The sequence below is a fragment of the Aspergillus welwitschiae genome, assembly GCF_003344945.1.
Source record: "Aspergillus welwitschiae strain CBS 139.54b unplaced genomic scaffold BDQ94scaffold_67, whole genome shotgun sequence".
Taxonomy (NCBI): domain Eukaryota; kingdom Fungi; phylum Ascomycota; class Eurotiomycetes; order Eurotiales; family Aspergillaceae; genus Aspergillus; species Aspergillus welwitschiae.
In genome coordinates this window covers 59,273-76,480 of record NW_020798761.1, presented here as the reverse complement: position 1 = coordinate 76,480, position 17,208 = coordinate 59,273, and the positions used below count along the sequence as shown (strand labels likewise).

Sequence of the window (17,208 nt, the reverse complement as noted above, 5' to 3'; positions counted from 1 at the left end):
GTAAGTAAGTGCGGACGAGCGTTCTGTAGCTAAGCTTCCAAACGTATGGTTACTTAAAGACAGTAGTATTGAGCACGAAGAACAGAACTAACTAAGTACATGAGAGAGTGTCCTTATATATCCTATCCTTCGTATACCATATCATATACCATCGGGTCTGCCGTATACCAGTATGGTAGTTGTAGACCATGATGGTATGCCGTATACCATATGTTCGTCCATATACCGTAGTCACGTGGTGCGAGGCCGTTCCGGGCGTCGTGTTGGCAATCCGCGATTGTACTAAATAACAGTTTGGTTTTGCCCGAGCGCTGCCCTTATCGGCGCTTTCTGCCTGGCGAGTCCGCCTTACTAGTAGGTTAACTAGCAGGGGTCCGTAACATATACTTAGAGATTATTTTTCTTATTTTAGTAGTATATTCTTTATAAAAAATATTTTTTATAAAATATATAATCTTCTTCTACTTTTTCTTAATAATAGATAACTTGTTAGATAAGTCTTAATTTTTTTTATAGTAATTATTATTTTTATTTTATTAGATTTACTGCACTGTTTCTTTGCATTTCTATAGATAATATAGAAATTATTATTATTATAAATTATATCTGAGTTCTCTAGTATCCTGCTCTTTACTAAGATAACCTATACAGACATATTAATTTATATCTTTTATAAAAATATAAGTACTACTATAAAAACTGGTATCCTACACTGCAGAATTCTACCAAGAACAAAATTAGATCAGAAATCTTTAATAAATTCAATTATTATAATATACAAAGATTACTTTATATTAAAGAAATTATATATAATATTCTGATATAGTATAATATTATGTCTGAGAACGATTCTCTAGAGTACTTAATATATATTATTAGTATATTCTTTTATATTAGTAAAATCTATAAATAGATCTAGCATCTTATCTGATAAATTCTGAGTTAACTATAACTGAATAATTCTTAAATAAATTTATTATATCTTGTATTTTATATACTTATTATTAGATTTAGATAAATCCTTATTAATCAGATCTAGTAGTCTGATATTCTTAAATATCTACTTAACTTAGAAATCTTATTTCAAGAAATTTACATATTCCTCTAATAAGAATAGTAATCCTGGAATATTATCAGATATTTATTTAAATAGTTTATTTATTTATAATTTAAATATTATTATCTCCTTCTCTTCTAAAGAAAGATTCTTGAATAATATACTATATCTAATTTCTCATGCTATTCCGCCTGTTCAATGTGCTTGGCATGAGTGGATAAATAAATTATATAATATACTTTCTTAGCGCGTGTAAGTAATCTAATTAAATCTGTTAGGCTTGCCAAGATCAGTATTCCGCGGTACTAGAATATCTTATCTAGCAGTAAATAACTGGCTATAGCGAGTCCTGAATAACTTCACAGTGTAGAGGCCGGGCTCATAACCTCTTGAGACGTGTTCTACAGCAACAAAAGCAATAAAACGAACAAACAAAGATCGAGCAAAAGAGTGAGTTGAATTGAGCTATCTAGAAGAGCGAAACAAAGCAACGCATAGAGGTGCTTTGTGTGGGAGGTCTGAGCGCAGCACGTGACTAGCCTACATGGATGCCTCAACATACTATAACAACAGAAGGGGAAAAGAAAGAAAGAAGAAAAGAAGACGACAAGTCCCTGACTTCCAGTTCCGCCTTGGAAGATAGAACGTTTATTCGGACGTGTTAGGCTAAACGCGGTATGCACAAGTACACTGCTTCATAGTCCTATAAAATCAAAACGAGAATAGAGGCGACATTGTTCTTTGGATTGCTGGAAGTCTAAACAAGCTGTTTCCACCAGCGGAGTCGCGCTTGCTGCTCGACGGAACACTACCGCCCTCATGTTCGACATTCAAAGGAGTCCGCTCCAAGCTGCGGAATGGGTCTGTGTGGTGTATCATAGGCTTCACCGAGAATGCCCTTAGAGGTGACGGTACGACAACGACCGATCTGGCCTTAGAGCCATGGCGTTCGTGGCGAGAGGGTTTTAACGCACTGGCTGGACGTTCCGGTATTGCATTCAGCTCAGTTGTAGAGCCTGCATGTCCCAGGGTAGAGCTGGGCGAGTCAAGCGTAATTGTAGAGACGCTTTTGCTCGCCTGATAAACTCTTGTCACGGAGGGGCCATCTTGTTCAACAAAAAGAGGTGAAGAGGGCGAACGACTTTTACTGAACATCAGGGTCTCTCGGCTTATTTGCTTGCTACTCGTTGATGTCATTTCGTGGCCTTCCTCGAGCAGTGAGAGAGCAGAATATCCGGAGTTTGTATAATATCGCTTCTCGCGTTTATGTCGCTCCCAGCTTCTTTTAGCCTTTTTGATGGATAGGATAGCCAAAAAGGTCAAAGCCATTGCTGTGACGGCTGTAAATATGCACGCGGCAGCAATAGAGCTTTTCTGGTAACTCCAATGCGGTATCCAATTCCTACTCATATTCTCCGGTCCGCTGATGTCTGCACGTAGGTTTATCTGAGGTATTCCAGTTCGTGATGCACCGTCTCCTATTGTGACCGTTCCCTGCGCCGAGGTGTTTGCGCGAGTTGCAAGCTGGGAGTCTCTGGAATAACCAAGACCTTTAGGTATGATATCCAGCTGATGTTTGACAACTTCGCTGTTTCTGTTCCACAGACGCATTCCCCCAAAGCTTTCATTAAGCAAGCTGTGGGTGCTTGTCAGTATCCCGGCAGACGTTTGTGACTGCTGCCCCGGCGCCAATCTGGATGTGGCATTGGCCCTTGAGGGCACAATAGAATCTAACAGCATCGGGAACGCGAGTTATGAAGCGAACAGTGGTGTAGCTTGCCAGGCCTTTTCTTGCTGCAGGCAAGGAAGGCTAATAATGTGACGCGTGGTGTGTATAAAGATCGAAAGCGCAATACAACTGTTCGATGGCGGTAGCTTGTATATTGATGATCGCTGCCATTAGAGCAAATGCGTCGAATTAGTATCATGTCAGAAATGTTTCAGAGAGCAAAGGGATGAGATTTGAAGCTGTCCGTTACAACACGGCTTAAGTGATACCAGCGAATAGTAGAGGCAACTGCTCTGAGGGGCACGGCTGGGTTGTGGTTTCCTAGATTCAGGGTTTGTGTGGAACCTAAGCTTAGCATAGTGGCGCCTAAACAGAGTGTAGTACTCTTCTGATGCTTGTAGATGCTGTAGAAAACGCTCGGTACTAGCTGTGAGCCTCACATTCAGCGCTCAAGTAATGTGCTACTAGGTTGTTAAGCACTAGTAGTCGAGTAGATGATCAGTGTAGACCGGTACTATATATTAGCGATATATTCTGCATTTATTGCAGCGAGTAGTGACACCACAGTACTGTACTACCCTCAGAAACCTGTACTAGTCCCTGAAACACCGAAGTAGTCAAACTCAAGAGTATATCTGATGACATGGTCCTCGTTACAGTTCAAGGACGAACCAATGATGAAGCCATCAACAAATCCCAGGACAGAAGTATACCCCTCGCATGTGACATGCCGCCCCCTCAATCGCGCTAGTCCCGAAACAGATCGACGTCATCAGCACCGCCACACTCCAGCCCCATCCTCCCGCATGATGTCATCGCCAGGGTCTCAATGTAACAAAGTATATATAAGTTATGAAGGGTGCCTGTCAGGCTTATCTCCCACTTTCAAACCTAAGATCATCTTACCTCCACTGAATTTATCTATTACACAAAAGAATAAAGAATTTATCTCGACTTCGCAGACACAGAGCAAATTACAACCATGCCTCTCGTCGTCCCTGGAATCAACAACACCTCTGGTGGTGCCAGCCAAGAGGAGTGGCTCAACAAGCTGGCGGGCAAGAAACTCACTGAGTCGTCAAGTGATGTGACGGTGCGGCTCTATAGTTGCTGTCGTTTGTGGGGTCTTTGTAAATGATGCTAACGAACTGTCTGATATAGTCATTCGCGAAGAAGGATCTGCCCCAGCAACATCGTGTAATCAAGCCTGGGGATGCTATGACGATGGATATGAGGCCGGAACGGTGAGCATTCTTTTCATTACGATACCTTGCCTCGTATATATTGCAAAAGTACTGATAGCTTTGTGTCCTAGGATGAACATCCACGTGAGCGAAGATGGCACTGTTCATAATGTGACCTTTGGCTAGAGGGCGATACATCATGGCTTCTTGATTGTTTATGAGATGCGACGTGACTTGTTACGAATTATGGGACAATATTCATGTACTATTTTGAGAGGGACCTAAATAAATAATACTGTTCATTTCAGTATGATATCCTGTCAGCTACTTGGATGACGTAGTCTGCCGACAAATCAACGTACTGTGAAATATGGGCTGAAAGAAGAAAGAATCACAATGCATTCTACCGCACGGCACGCAAAATCATTGTAGAGTAGTACTCAGCCTAATATATCTCTATACCAACAGTCCAATCATCATTCACGCCAGCTTCCACCTCAGCAAAGTCAAAGAATGTTTCGGGAACACAAATTGTTCCCTTGCCTCCCATGTACTCTCAGTCACTGCAACCTCCTCTTTGCCATTCATATTACAAGCTTGGACTCTCTCTCCAGTAACAGTAAAAACCGAAACCGTTCCAGACGGCCCATCAATGCTACTCCGGATATCTTTTTCCTCATGAATATTGACCACCGCAACATTCACATACCCATCCTCACCAAGGGTAGCGCTAACGTCCAACCAGGGTGTATCTTTGACCCCGCGCACCCACTTGGGAGAAGTCTCTCCTTCATACGAGGCGCAGGAAAGATGCACACTGATGGTCCATCCCCGCATATACTTCGAGAACAGGTACAAAGGCCAATAAGTCGTCTGCTTAGTGATGCCGTCCTTGCTTGTCATGAGTGGGGAGATGACATTGACGCTCTGGGCGATGCACGCCATGCCCAGGTCTTTGCTCTTCCGGACAAACACGTTCAGAAAAACGGCGACGGCGAGTGCGTCCGAGAGGGTGTAGGACTCCTCTGCGCCCTTGCTGCCCTCTGCGCGAATAGGGTCCCAGACGTTCCATTCATCGAAGCAAATGGTGGGTCGGTGTTGGTCGGGTGGGACTCCGTTCTCAATTCGGGCGAGGTCTATCAGAGACGAGGTGATTTCGATGGCACGCTCTGCGGCTAGGGGGGCAGTAACATTGGGGAGATGAGAGGGAGAGGATGTGTATAGATGGATGCTGTGCATGTCGATGAGAGGCACAGTGCTGGTAGATAGAGGAGAGTGGGCTGGGAGTAGGCATTGCTTAAGGGTATAGTAGTCCCATGAAGCTGTGCCATCTTGTCCACAGAGAATCAAGATCAAGCTGGGATCAAGGAGCTTCAAGGCTATAGACCGTATCAGTAAGAGCTTATGAGAAGAGCAACAGATGGCGTACCCTTGGCCCATTGATAGGCTTTGTGAGCATATGCTTCCTTGGTCATCTGTTCGACCTGCCAGGGACCCCAGGTCTCATTGCCTAGGGCCCAGTATTTGACCTGGAGTATCGAATGAGTATAAAGGAAGACAGAGGGATAGGGTTAAATACATTGTATGGTTCCTCGCGACCATTCTTCCGTCGAAGGTTAGCATAGTATGTATCTTTGGTACCGTTACAGTACTCAACCCACGCCAGCGCTATACCAAAGGCCATTAGTGATGTGCCAGGAATGGAGTTGAGATCTGTTACCTTCGTCAAGAGTACCTGGCCATACGTCAGCGCTGGTTCTTCAAGTAAGATGAATCACATTACCAGTTCCAAAGTTCAAGCAGAAGTAGGGCTCAGTTCCAAGGACTTCACACCATTTCAAGAATTCATCTGTGCCGAACTGGTTGGTCTCTGTTCCCAGCCATGCCAGCTCAGGTCTATAGAGCAATGTGGTTAGTCTTACAACATCGCCATTGAATTGAAAGGATATCTATCGTATGAGATGCATAACAGCAAAGACCCCAGACAAGGTATGACGATAGATGTTGACTAGATGGTCATGTGGACATACCTAGCAGGCCGTTTCTCCTTCGGGCCAACTCCATCGATCCAATGATAAGTCGCCATGAAGTTCCCGCCGGGGTAGCGGACGACGGGGATATTGAGCTCCTTCAGAGCTTCAAGGACATCCTTCCTGAAGCCATTCTCGTCCGACAGTGAATTACCTGGATCGTAGATTCCCCCGTAAATGCACCTGCCCATGTGTCTTATGATACATGAGCTCACTGCCAACCTTTCCACAGACTAGATGGGTTATGATCCTTGAACTTACTCTGTAAACCCCGCGTAGATGTTCGGATTAATCTTGGAAAGACGCCTCGCTGGGTGGATGGAAATACTAGGCGCATCCTGGTCACTGAGCTTGGTGAAAGTGGTCATGGCGGGAATGATTCGACAAGGTTTCACGTAGGGTAAGTAATAACCTAATCTGAAATAGTATAGAATAAATCAAGTCGGCAAACTCTACCAGAGAGGATTTGTCCAAAGCCAGTATGATGGCAGACTAGCGATAGATATTAATGTACGAAAGCTATTACCCTGAGTCCCGCATAAATTGGGGAAATCCCCTGCGGGGTGATTCCAGACCCGCGACTGACTCTCATGTGCACCACGCGATGATGATCGCTTAGGGCGTCGGGAGTGGACGAGATGCGAGGTGCTCTGACGCCGTTGGCTTGGGGATCAAGCCGAGGCAACGCCACGGCAATATTCCATCAATCAGCACGCTTGTCAGACGGGAATCTTTTCTTGGTCCAGAAACCGTGCATACTGGTACCATTCCCACATCGACAAAGCGTTACTTGGCTTGACCGGGGTAGTCGATAGCGATAGGTCATGCATGGCATGTTGTTCAGTGGCTTCGGTTGGGTTGGATCCTGAGATTCCTACAACATGGCCACAAATGGCTTCCTCGCCGACGGCCTCGTTTAAATCTCAATTAACCGAGATGCTTATGTCCTTTTCAGCGAAGCATGAGGTTAATATGGCCCATAGTATGGCTATACACGTGGAATGCGCGGCTCAATCCCCAGATGTTCTTAAGGGACTGAGGGTCCTGTACCCCAGATTGGGTCTCCGCATTTCTGTCTGATTTAGCTCAGCTTAGTGATTCGAGCGACTAAAGCTTTAGGAGCGCCTTTTCTTTCTTCCATCATGCGTCTCTCCCCAGCATGGTATCAAGTCAGTCATGATCCTCTGAGTATCTGCGACGAAATATGGACTAACTGAGTCTTCAGTTCCTAGTAGGCGTTTTCGCCTCGCTAGGTTCATTCTTATATGGATGTGTGTATACATTTCCTCCTTGTGGATCCACGGGGCCTAACACTAGTTTCCGCAGACGATTTAGGTGTGATTGCTGAAGTCATCGCCTGCGGGTCGTTCATATCCAGATTCAATTTGAATGACACTGAATCGTGGGTCGCTATCTCTTGCTAGCATGAAGTGTTCTGACATCCCGTAGTGGACTTGTGGTGTCGATGTTCACTGCAGGTGCTTTCTTTGGTGCAGCGTTTGCAGGTCCAAGTGGCGACAAGCTAGGCAGACGATGGACCATTACTGTCGGTTGTGTTCTCTTCTGCCTCGGAGGTGGTCTTCAGACTGGAGCACGGACTGTCGCCTACCTCTATAGCGGAAGGTTCTTTGCTGGACTGGGGTATGCTTTTCTAGACCCAGCGATAACTGAAGATCATAGATTAATGTCTTCGCAGGGTCGGCTTCCTTACTATGATTATCCCTCTTTACCAGGCGGAGATCTGCCATCCGGACATACGTGGTCGTGTTACTGCTCTGCAGCAATTCATGCTAGGAGTTGGGTCTCTATGTGCTGCTTGGATCTCATACGGCACATATATTGGATTTTCCGAGACCAATGACACACAATGGCAGCTACCCCTTGGGCTGCAAATTGCACCAGCTGTGTTCCTGGGACTTTTGATCATGCTATTCCCTGAGGTACGCAATGCCTCACCGTTCGCCTGCTTTTATGCTGATAAGTACTAGTCACCGCGGTGGCTCATTGATCACGGCCAGCACGAGAAAGGCTTGAAGACATTGGCAATGCTTCATGCCCACGGCAACGAAGAGGATCCTTGGGTTCGTGCGGAATTTAACCAGATTCAAGAAAGCATTGTTTACGAGCATGAGAACGAAGCCAAGTCCTACAAGGAACTCTTTACCTCACGATCGTCTTTCCGTCGCCTGTTTCTTTGTTGCTCATTACAGGCATCTGTACAGATGACCGGCGTGTCTGCAATCCAGTGAGTACTCTCTTGCATATAAAGGTGAATCCAGAGGCTCACAACTCACCTGATAGATACTACTCTGTAACCATCTATGGTCAGATTGGCATTAGTGGCGACAAAACGCTACAGTATCAAGCTATCAACTCCATCATCGCCCTTGTAGCTCAATTCCTATGCATTCTCTTCATTGACCGAGTCGGTCGCCGCTGGAGTTTGATTTGGGGTAACCTAGGAAACATGGTAACGTTTATCGTTGCCTGCATTCTGTTAGCACAGTTCCCCCCAGAAAGCCACAACACCGGAGCCCACTGGGGCTTTATCATCATGACTTGGCTATACAACTTCTCCTTCTCGTGCACATGTGGCCCTCTCTCCTGGATCATCCCAGCAGAGGTATTCGACACCCGAACGCGGTCGAAGGGCGTTTCGTTGGCTACTATGACATCGTATGCATTCAACACGATGATTGGGCAGGTGACGCCCATTGCCATGGAGAGTGTGCGCTATCGGTACTATTTCCTCTTTATCATCTGCAACTTCACGAACGCGGTGTTCTTCTGGCTGTTGCTTCCTGAGACGAAGAAATTGCCGCTTGAAGAAATGAACTACCTGTTCTCGAATTCTCCGTGGATTGTGGCGGGTAAGCGGAAGGAGGATTATGTTCCTCACGATTTACAGCGCAGGCTTGAGGAGGAGGCGGAGAAGAGAGAGGTGTTTGCGACCCACAATGAAGTGAGTTGAGCACTGGTAAAGAGTTGATTCGGAGGTCAACCTATTAGGTGTCTTCTGTTTTGATCAGAGGGTTTGAGTAAGGGGAGTATGCTCTTACTGGCACCAAATTATCTTGATTGCATAAGTAGCAGTTATGTAACTCGCATTGGTTTGAAACTAATGGATTGATGAGTGGACACGGTGAAGTGTAACTGTTAAAGTGAACAGACCCGCGCGGCTTTCCTGACCACCTGATGTGAGATGTAGCATCAAGTACTGTAAGTCTCGGTAATTCAAAATTGATACGCACGAGTCTGAAGCCTACAAATATTGTAAGAACTACCATCTAAATCTTTAACGTGTAATATTATTATAGAATATGGATATAGATAAGACCTAAACACTTTTAGTGATCCAAAGGCCCCGTTGGTGATGTTTCAGTGCAGGATAGAGAGCCCTTCAAGCTCAGGGCAGCGAGGCAACAGTTACATTGTTACCGCTCCAGCAGACTGTAGGCGCAGAAAATCAAGCGATAGAGAGACCGAATGTAAAGAGCAGAAACACCAAATGCCTATTGCACAATCTGCCTAGAAGATCATTCTGAATCTGAGCCGTAGCCGGCTAATCCAAGGGATAATGAAGGTGTTTTTGCTGTTGTGTTCGATGCAGTCTGTTTTGGACTTGATTTTGAATCCTGTACAGGCTTTGTTGCTCCAGGAGATGTAATTGGTTGCTTTGGCACTTCCGGTTTCTCTTGCGCTGACTCCGGCTTGCTTTCAGGGACAGTATTATCGACCTTTCCGGATTCTTTGTCCGCACTTAGTTCTTTCGAAAAGTTTCCAGTATTGTCGCCTCCAAGAGACTTGCGCTTTTTGCCAGGTATGAGAAGGTCTTTGCTCTTCTCTCGGCGTCTCTTGCGGGCAGGAATTTTCCAGTCCTCTCCTTCAGCGGCCGGTGCAACATCCGCAGATGTATCCTCCAGTAAAGCTTTCTCTGCTTCTTCCCGCTGTCGACGGAACAACTCAAGCTGTTCGGCAGTCTCCTTCTTGACCGCAGCTTCCTTAGCCCGGGTGGACTCCATGATGGAATCGAGGAATTCGACTTCGTCTTCGTCCAGCGAACGGAATTGATTCTTCAACTTGATCTTCTCTTCGAAAGCTTCCTGCTTGGCCACTTTGCGCGACAAAACACATCACCCTAACATGTCAATCCAAGGCGTCTCTAGCACACGCACCTCATGGCATCTCCGCACAATGTGGAGACTCACTTTTGTTCTGCTGCAGTACTTCGTATAAGCTTTTGCCATCTTCCTGCCTCCCTAGCTCTGCTTTGCGCTTTCGCTCCTCCTCGAGTTCATTTTGCACACGACGCCATTCATCGTCGCGTTCGATTGGCTCCTGATCCGTTCCGGCAGATACGAACCCAGACGACATGGTCGATCGCTTTGGCGGGAGTAGTACGCAAAGCTAGCAGGTGGTCGTCGAATGAAATCGCCGGGATTGTGACGGAGCGTACAACACAATAGCCGTAAGATCTGCAAAAGCGTCCGGCAATGAATCCAGCGCGACAAGATCGTAAAGGGCGGCGGAGCAACGTCACGGGCGTCTTTGCTTTGCTAGCTTCCGGCGGCTTCTTCCTTCACTTGTGACCGTTGCCAACCGAGAGCCACAATAGTGGACTGGCAGAAACGGGCGGTGAAGTGCATGTGGTCTATGGTTATTGGGCCTGAGGCAGAGCCACCCCGGAGCGGCGGATTTTTGTTTTGGTCCATTTAGGCAAAATGCCTCATTAGTCATCTGAGGGGCTATGGTTCAGAAGAACCACGCTGGCTAAAAGACAGTTCATATTATCCTCTACAAGACTACTACTGTACAGAGTAATTGCGTCGGCTTTCATCTTGCGCGACCTAGCTTTTGCCATCCGGCGTCTTCAGTGTATTACTCTCGATAATTATCGGCACAATGAGCCACGGTAATCCGATGTCTCGATTGCCTGAACAGTAGCAATTCCACGATATGATTCAATTGGCAATATGATGCTCTTTTATGATCTTCGATAAATTTAAACTGCTATCAACTCATTGATCTGTACCTCTACCCACTGAAGTGATAGACTGCAGCCGGACAACCTCGTTCAAGCGCAACTGACCGGTGTCAAGGCTTCATCCCCGTTCGGGCTCGGTGGTAACTCCGTTGATAACGGCAAAACAGGAGCCCCAAGTTGCAGATCGGAAATGACTGAATCCGTAGTTATCGTTGGCTGATCTTGACGCTCCAATGCAGGAGACCCGACCCTTGGGTCCGTCCGCTAAAAGAATGCCTGAGTGATCACTGGCCAGCGATGCCTCTGATGCTCCCCACTATCTCTAGGAGGGGCAGGTCGTGCCCCTCCCATCGTCATCGTCCCGCTCATGGTGTGCTGGATGGACCTGCCTCCTCTCTCGTCCGGTCCGCCCTCGGAGCCTGCATCCACCTTGCTATAAAGCCCACCTTCACCCAGGCTGTTCAATTCTTCATTTTCTTGATCCGCCACTTATTACCTTACAATTCTTCTTCCCATACCCCTCGGAATCACCGTTCAATCGCACAATATGTCGAACCTCGAGCACACCAAGTAAGCTACTCCTCTCTAACTGGACGTCAGTTAAAAGTACATCGAATGTGAAGCACATGAGAGATTGTTGGAAACTAACAATCATTCTCCGCTCCTTAGGAAGGTCTACACCCTCAACACCGGTGACAAGATCCCCGCCGTTGGTCTTGGTACCTGGCAATCTAAGCCCAACGAGGTCAGAGAGGCCGTCAAGAACGCTCTCCTGAAGGGATACCGTCACATCGACACGTAAGTTAGAAGCAGCCACCAATTGCCGGACAATCTAGAGGAATCCAACCTGACCATTTCACAATCAGTGCCCTTGCCTACGGCAACGAAGCCGAGGTTGGACAGGGTATCAAGGACTCTGGTGTCCCTCGCGAGGAGATCTGGGTTACTACCAAGCTTGACAACACCTGGCACCACCGTGTCGCTGAGGGCATTGACTCCTCTTTGAAGGACCTTGGCCTCGACTATGTCGATCTCTACCTTGTCCACTGGCCCAGCAGCACTGACCCCAACGACCTGAAGAAGCACCTCCCCGACTGGGATTTCATTAAGACTTGGTACAGTCCCTCTTGATTACTGTAATTAGATTGTTGCTGACCCCGTTTAGGCAAGAGATGCAGAAACTTCCTGCCACCGGCAAGGTTCGTAACATTGGTGTCTCCAACTTCGGCATCAAGAACCTCGAGAAGCTCCTGAACGACCCCAGCTGCAAGATCGTCCCTGCTGTCAACCAGATCGAACTGCACCCCAACAACCCCTCCCCTAAGCTGGTTGCCTACAACACCTCCAAGGGCATCCACTCTACTGGCTACTCTTGCCTTGGCTCCACCAACTCTCCCCTCTACAAGGATGAGACCCTCCTCAAGCTGGCTGAGAAGAAGGGCAAGACTCCCCAGCAGGTTCTTCTCCTGTGGGGTGTGCAGAAGGGCTGGAGTGTTATCCCCAAGTCGGTCAGCAAGTCTCGCATCGATGCCAACTTCGAGCTTGATGGTTGGGAGTTGACCGCCGAGGAGATCGAGCAGCTGGACAACCTCAAGGACCGCTTCAAGGTCTGCGGTGATGACTGGCTCCCGGTCAAGGTTTTCTTCGGTGATGACGAGTAAATTATTATCTACGAGACTATGATGATATCCATGTGAAATAGAGCTATAGAAAGCAAAATAAAATGTACATATGCTTTAAATGCCCTTCTGCAAGTAACTTTGAGCACAAACATATAACATGTCATTTAAGGCACATCAGACCACCACATACAGCTGGATCTTTGTGATCTAGTCGCATATTTTTCTACCGATAAAGCGACGTTCCCTTGTCTTTTCGCACAAAAAAGAAGTGAAACCAGTCTTAGGGTGGGCCTGGTCCCGGTGGTTTACATATAGTTGATGGTCAAGAATTGCCATCGTGACTAAAATGGTCCAAAATTACATGAGGAGCACGTGGCGCTGGATCACATGCCGCACCGCCACCCCGGGCTGCTCCGTCATCAGGCCAGGTCCCTCCGTCATCCCCTTATCTCTCTTCCATCTACCATCATCCTAGGATGGTTATTCCATCTGAGAAACATCTATAAGTTCTTCCATTCGATTGCAGTCAGGATGCCGCCTTCTAACGGGCACCTGCTGCTCCCCAAGCTCTGGAGAGCAGCCAGGTGAGTCATTCGCCACTCGGATATACTTCATTCCGCTAACGGCCTCCAGGTCTGCCTACGAGAAGGCCTATAAGACTATCAAGTCTAGGTTCCCAGAGCAATTCCAACAAAGCTCACTTCGCCTTCAACCTGAGTATGTGCGTGTAGTCAACAGACACCCTACCAATCGGGCCGCTGCTATCCGTCAAGCTCGTGGTCGTCACTACTACTCCACCCGGGCAGCAAGCTCCTTCATCTCCTACATTCGCAGTGGCCTCCAGGGCGACCGTACTGCCTACAAGACATCTCGCGTCGCAGCTAATGTCAGTCGCTTGACCAAACATGCTCCTTTCGCCTCAACCCTTCGTCCGAATCTGACGGGCGGCACCCTGGGCCGCACAGCGGGTGGCTATGCAATTGGCGCCGGCCGTATCGGTGGCGCACGATACTTTTCCCATGGCGCAGCTGCCCCTGCCCAGGTCATCAATAATGTCTCTGTCGGTGTCCGGGCGTTCTTCCTCTCAGGACAGAAGGCTCGGTTTGATGGGATTGATCCAATTACCGGCAACAAGCGGTTCAAAACCGTGAGCAAGCTTCAAGATGAGGCTGAGCGCAAGATGGCTGCAATTCCTCGCACGGCTCCCGGCTCCTTTGTCGACTTCCAGATTTCCCCAACAATCACCGCTTTCGGCCTGCAGAAGAACCTGGTGGCGACTGGCGCTGGGGATGCCCAGACCATCAACTCAGACGGTCTCCTCGATTTCTTGTCCGCGGACTTTGCCCGTGCCCTCAAGGATCTTGCTGCTGTGCTCAATGACCTGAAGAGGCTATCTACACTGGGTGACCTGCCTATTCTGTTACATGATAAATCGACGATTAGAGTGCGGTTCCCTGGTTGCGATGCTAGTACTGTTGAACGTCTCTGTGACGAGGCTGGGGTCAAGAGGGGCAAGATAGTGCAGGATGAGGACTTCGACATTCGTACAGGTGCCGACCTCGCTCTCTTGTTTCCCTTTGCCCCTAGTGTCCCGGCTTCCCCTGACGTAAATGAGTACTTCTATCGCTCTGGGACCCTGAAGTCACAGACTCCTGAGGAGGTTGACTGGCATGCCATGATGTCCCCAGAGGATGTGTCCGAGGCATCCGAAGCATCTCCCGAACCCTACAAGCAGCCCTTCAATCAGCTCAGTTTTGAGGATGTTGCTATGTTTGGTGAGAACCCATGGATGTCTTCTCCATCAGGATATTCCAGCATCAATGTCAGCGAACTTGGCGATCGTGCCTTCTTTGCTGAAGTCGCAAGCATTGGTGTACCTGAGAGTGCCTCCGAGTACGACGGATCGGATGGAATACGCAAATTTATAGCAGAGTGTGATCTTGCTTCGCGACATTATGGGCAGGCTTTCTAGCCCGCTACACTTAAACATACCGACTTTGACAGTCATTTATTTCCTATTGTTGTGATTCTATTTGAAGCATATAATTCATTATTCTCAACCCAAAGTGCCTGATGACGACAACAAACGAAAATGATTAAAAAAAGATTTATCTATAGCTTTCTGTTGAAGAGGCCTACATATATCCCAACAATCATTACTTCATATATAGGAGAGAATTAGTTTAATTAATTTTGATCTTTTTTCCCTGGAATTTCCTGAAAATATGACCGATCTTCCTACAATGGATTGCCTCACCTTTCTAATGGAGATTCGGACCGTTAGACCGGATGGCTATATCTTTGATTAAGCCAATTTGATGCCAAATGCAACCAAACATAGTCAAGCACCTTCCTTTCGTGAGGGAATGGCATTGAAATTTTCCCGTGCCTACTCCCCTCAATATTATGCAGGACCCTGAACTAATGCACCTGAAACCGTCCTCAATATAAACAATTTATCCGTAGATTCGTTAGAGGAGCGGACATAGCCCTGTAGAGATGAAGATCGACCGGATCAGATCCCTTTCGGCTACGGAGGGTCCGTCTTGAGTCACGGAACAGTTGCCCTCATCACGACAATGTCCCTGCCATGATCAATTAGTCCATTTATTCAGGCGTCTTGGCCTGTTACGGATGAAAATGTTTAGCCGGATTTACTTTGTCACTCCTTGTTGGTTTCGGTAATGGATAAACGCGTCTATGGAAATGGATTTGATATAAAATGGGCCGGTATGATTGATACGACTTCATTATCAGTAGTTAAAGCCAAAACACAAACTCACTTAGTTCGCTCAGTACCAGGATATCTCATAGTTATGCACTCCGTCAACATGCGAGCCATCTGGCCCCTCGTTTCTCTTTTCTCTGCCGTCAAGGCCCTCCCCGCCGCAAGCGTAACTGCTTCAGCGTCCGTTGCTGCATCGAGCTCTCCGGCGCCGACGGCCTCTGCTACTGGCAATCCCTTTGAGGGATACCAGCTCTATGCGAACCCCTACTATAAGTCACAAGTGGAGAGTTCGGCCATTCCATCATTGTCTGCTAGTTCGCTGGTCGCGCAGGCGAGTGCTGCTGCAGATGTGCCTTCGTTCTACTGGCTGTGAGTATCCATACAGAAGAAGTTTATGTGCTTAGGCTGATGTTATGATACTCAATTTTCAGGGACACGGCCGACAAGGTACCTACAATGGGTGAATATCTGGAAGACATCCAGACACAAAATGCTGCTGGAGCGAGCCCCCCAATTGCTGGTATCTTCGTTGTCTATGACCTACCAGATCGGGATTGTTCTGCCTTGGCTAGTAATGGGGAATACTCGATCAGTGATGGCGGCGTGGAGAAGTACAAGGCGTATATTGATTCTATTCGGGAGCAGGTCGAGACGTACTCGGATGTTCAGACTATTCTGATTATTGGTATGCTTGCTTTGACTGATGGATAGACGATGAGCTGGAATAGTACTGACTGGTCCTTACAGAACCCGATAGCTTGGCTAACCTGGTGACGAATCTCGATGTGGCTAAATGCGCCAATGCTGAATCCGCTTACCTGGAATGCACCAACTATGCCCTTGAGCAACTGAATCTGCCGAACGTGGCTATGTATCTTGATGCTGGTACGTCTTGTCCATTGAGGATACTGAGCATCGCTAACCGTACCCGCAGGCCATGCGGGATGGCTGGGATGGCCTGCCAACATCGGTCCCGCGGCGCAACTCTACGCATCGGTGTATAAGAATGCGTCGTCCCCAGCTGCTGTTCGCGGCCTCGCCACCAATGTAGCTAACTTCAACGCCTGGAGCATCGACACTTGCCCCTCTTATACATCGGGCAACGATGTCTGTGATGAGAAAAGCTACATCAATGCCATTGCGCCGGAGCTGTCTAGTGCTGGGTTTGATGCCCACTTCATTACCGATACGGGTGAGTGATACTGAGTGTTATACATAGCGACATGTTCAATGTGACTCACTGGATTAGGTCGCAATGGAAAGCAACCCACCGGTCAGAGCGCGTGGGGTGACTGGTGTAATGTCAAGGATACCGGCTTCGGTGCTCAGCCGACGACCGATACTGGAGACGAACTGGCTGATGCCTTTGTCTGGGTCAAGCCGGGCGGAGAGAGCGACGGGACATCGGATACCAGCTCTTCTCGCTACGATGCGCATTGCGGATATAGCGATGCCTTGCAGCCTGCTCCGGAGGCCGGAACCTGGTTCCAGGTGGGTGTTGGCTGCAAAATGTTGAAGGTATCATGCTAACACTATGTTCTAGGCTTACTTTGAGCAACTTTTGACCAACGCCAATCCTTCCCTTTGAGTCGATCACTTAGTAGATGGATATACTGAATGTTGGAAGTAGATCTTCAGGGTGGTATAGGGGAAGTGATGCAATAGATCGTTGGAACAAGTGGGCAGGATCCCAATGAGAATGCAAATCTAAAGCTGTCTCCTTAAATCTTTTCCATGGGTGCCCACATTTTATCTTAGTAGTTGTCCTCTGGTGAAGCACAGCATGAGTAGTCACAAACGCTGTAGTGAAAGCATGCAGGGCGGTGAACTGCACCATGAAGAATCTCACCGCCAACCCCGCGCTAAACTGGAAG

General features: G+C 47.6%; 8 protein-coding genes across 8 annotated transcripts; 5 read left to right on the top strand and 3 right to left on the bottom strand.

Moving 5' to 3' along the window:
- Positions 1-1,768: 1,768 nt before the first annotated feature.
- BDQ94DRAFT_163882 (uncharacterized protein) lies at positions 1,769-3,687 on the bottom strand (the record flags this gene model as incomplete). Its single annotated transcript, XM_026769833.1, has 2 exons — positions 1,769-2,787; positions 3,678-3,687. 2 exons carry the CDS (start codon positions 3,685-3,687, stop codon positions 1,769-1,771), a joined length of 1,029 nt encoding a protein of 342 aa, XP_026620197.1.
- Positions 3,682-4,661, top strand: BDQ94DRAFT_154476 (uncharacterized protein). Its single transcript, XM_026768302.1, has 3 exons — positions 3,682-3,879; positions 3,948-4,030; positions 4,102-4,661. The coding sequence occupies exons 1-3, from the start codon at positions 3,769-3,771 to the stop codon at positions 4,154-4,156; spliced, it is 249 nt and encodes an 82-aa protein (XP_026620196.1). The 5' UTR covers positions 3,682-3,768; the 3' UTR covers positions 4,157-4,661.
- BDQ94DRAFT_175878 (alpha-N-arabinofuranosidase) lies at positions 4,451-6,368 on the bottom strand (the record flags this gene model as incomplete). Its single annotated transcript, XM_026772577.1, has 7 exons — positions 4,451-5,349; positions 5,400-5,499; positions 5,550-5,638; positions 5,691-5,705; positions 5,754-5,866; positions 6,001-6,195; positions 6,262-6,368. 7 exons carry the CDS (start codon positions 6,366-6,368, stop codon positions 4,451-4,453), a joined length of 1,518 nt encoding a protein of 505 aa, XP_026620195.1.
- Positions 6,369-7,142: 774 nt separating this feature from the next.
- Positions 7,143-8,971, top strand: BDQ94DRAFT_185181 (sugar porter family MFS transporter; the record flags this gene model as incomplete). The annotated part of the gene is made up of 7 exons (XM_026774819.1): positions 7,143-7,169; positions 7,226-7,271; positions 7,327-7,402; positions 7,450-7,641; positions 7,697-7,940; positions 7,989-8,245; positions 8,302-8,971. The coding sequence occupies 7 exons, from the start codon at positions 7,143-7,145 to the stop codon at positions 8,969-8,971; spliced, it is 1,512 nt and encodes a 503-aa protein (XP_026620194.1).
- A 332-nt stretch (positions 8,972-9,303) lies between these two features.
- Positions 9,304-10,559, bottom strand: BDQ94DRAFT_154466 (PSME3-interacting protein). Its single transcript, XM_026768301.1, has 2 exons — positions 10,209-10,559; positions 9,304-10,114 (listed from the first exon to the last, which is right to left on the bottom strand). The coding sequence occupies exons 1-2, from the start codon at positions 10,372-10,374 to the stop codon at positions 9,537-9,539; spliced, it is 744 nt and encodes a 247-aa protein (XP_026620193.1). The 5' UTR covers positions 10,375-10,559; the 3' UTR covers positions 9,304-9,536.
- An 835-nt stretch (positions 10,560-11,394) lies between these two features.
- gcy1 (putative glycerol dehydrogenase Gcy1) lies at positions 11,395-12,923 on the top strand. Its single transcript, XM_026768300.1, has 4 exons — positions 11,395-11,554; positions 11,654-11,782; positions 11,851-12,099; positions 12,150-12,923. Exons 1-4 carry the CDS (start codon positions 11,532-11,534, stop codon positions 12,643-12,645), a joined length of 897 nt encoding a protein of 298 aa, XP_026620192.1. The 5' UTR covers positions 11,395-11,531; the 3' UTR covers positions 12,646-12,923.
- BDQ94DRAFT_154462 (uncharacterized protein) lies at positions 12,924-14,819 on the top strand. Its single transcript, XM_026768299.1, has 2 exons — positions 12,924-13,190; positions 13,240-14,819. The coding sequence occupies exons 1-2, from the start codon at positions 12,994-12,996 to the stop codon at positions 14,576-14,578; spliced, it is 1,536 nt and encodes a 511-aa protein (XP_026620191.1). The 5' UTR covers positions 12,924-12,993; the 3' UTR covers positions 14,579-14,819.
- A 427-nt stretch (positions 14,820-15,246) lies between these two features.
- BDQ94DRAFT_185179 (glycoside hydrolase family 6 protein) lies at positions 15,247-17,122 on the top strand (the record flags this gene model as incomplete). Its single annotated transcript, XM_026774818.1, has 7 exons — positions 15,247-15,277; positions 15,364-15,703; positions 15,766-16,019; positions 16,082-16,219; positions 16,269-16,526; positions 16,584-16,825; positions 16,878-17,122. 7 exons carry the CDS (start codon positions 15,247-15,249, stop codon positions 16,920-16,922), a joined length of 1,308 nt encoding a protein of 435 aa, XP_026620190.1. The 3' UTR covers positions 16,923-17,122.
- Between the last annotated feature and the right edge of the window lie 86 nt (positions 17,123-17,208).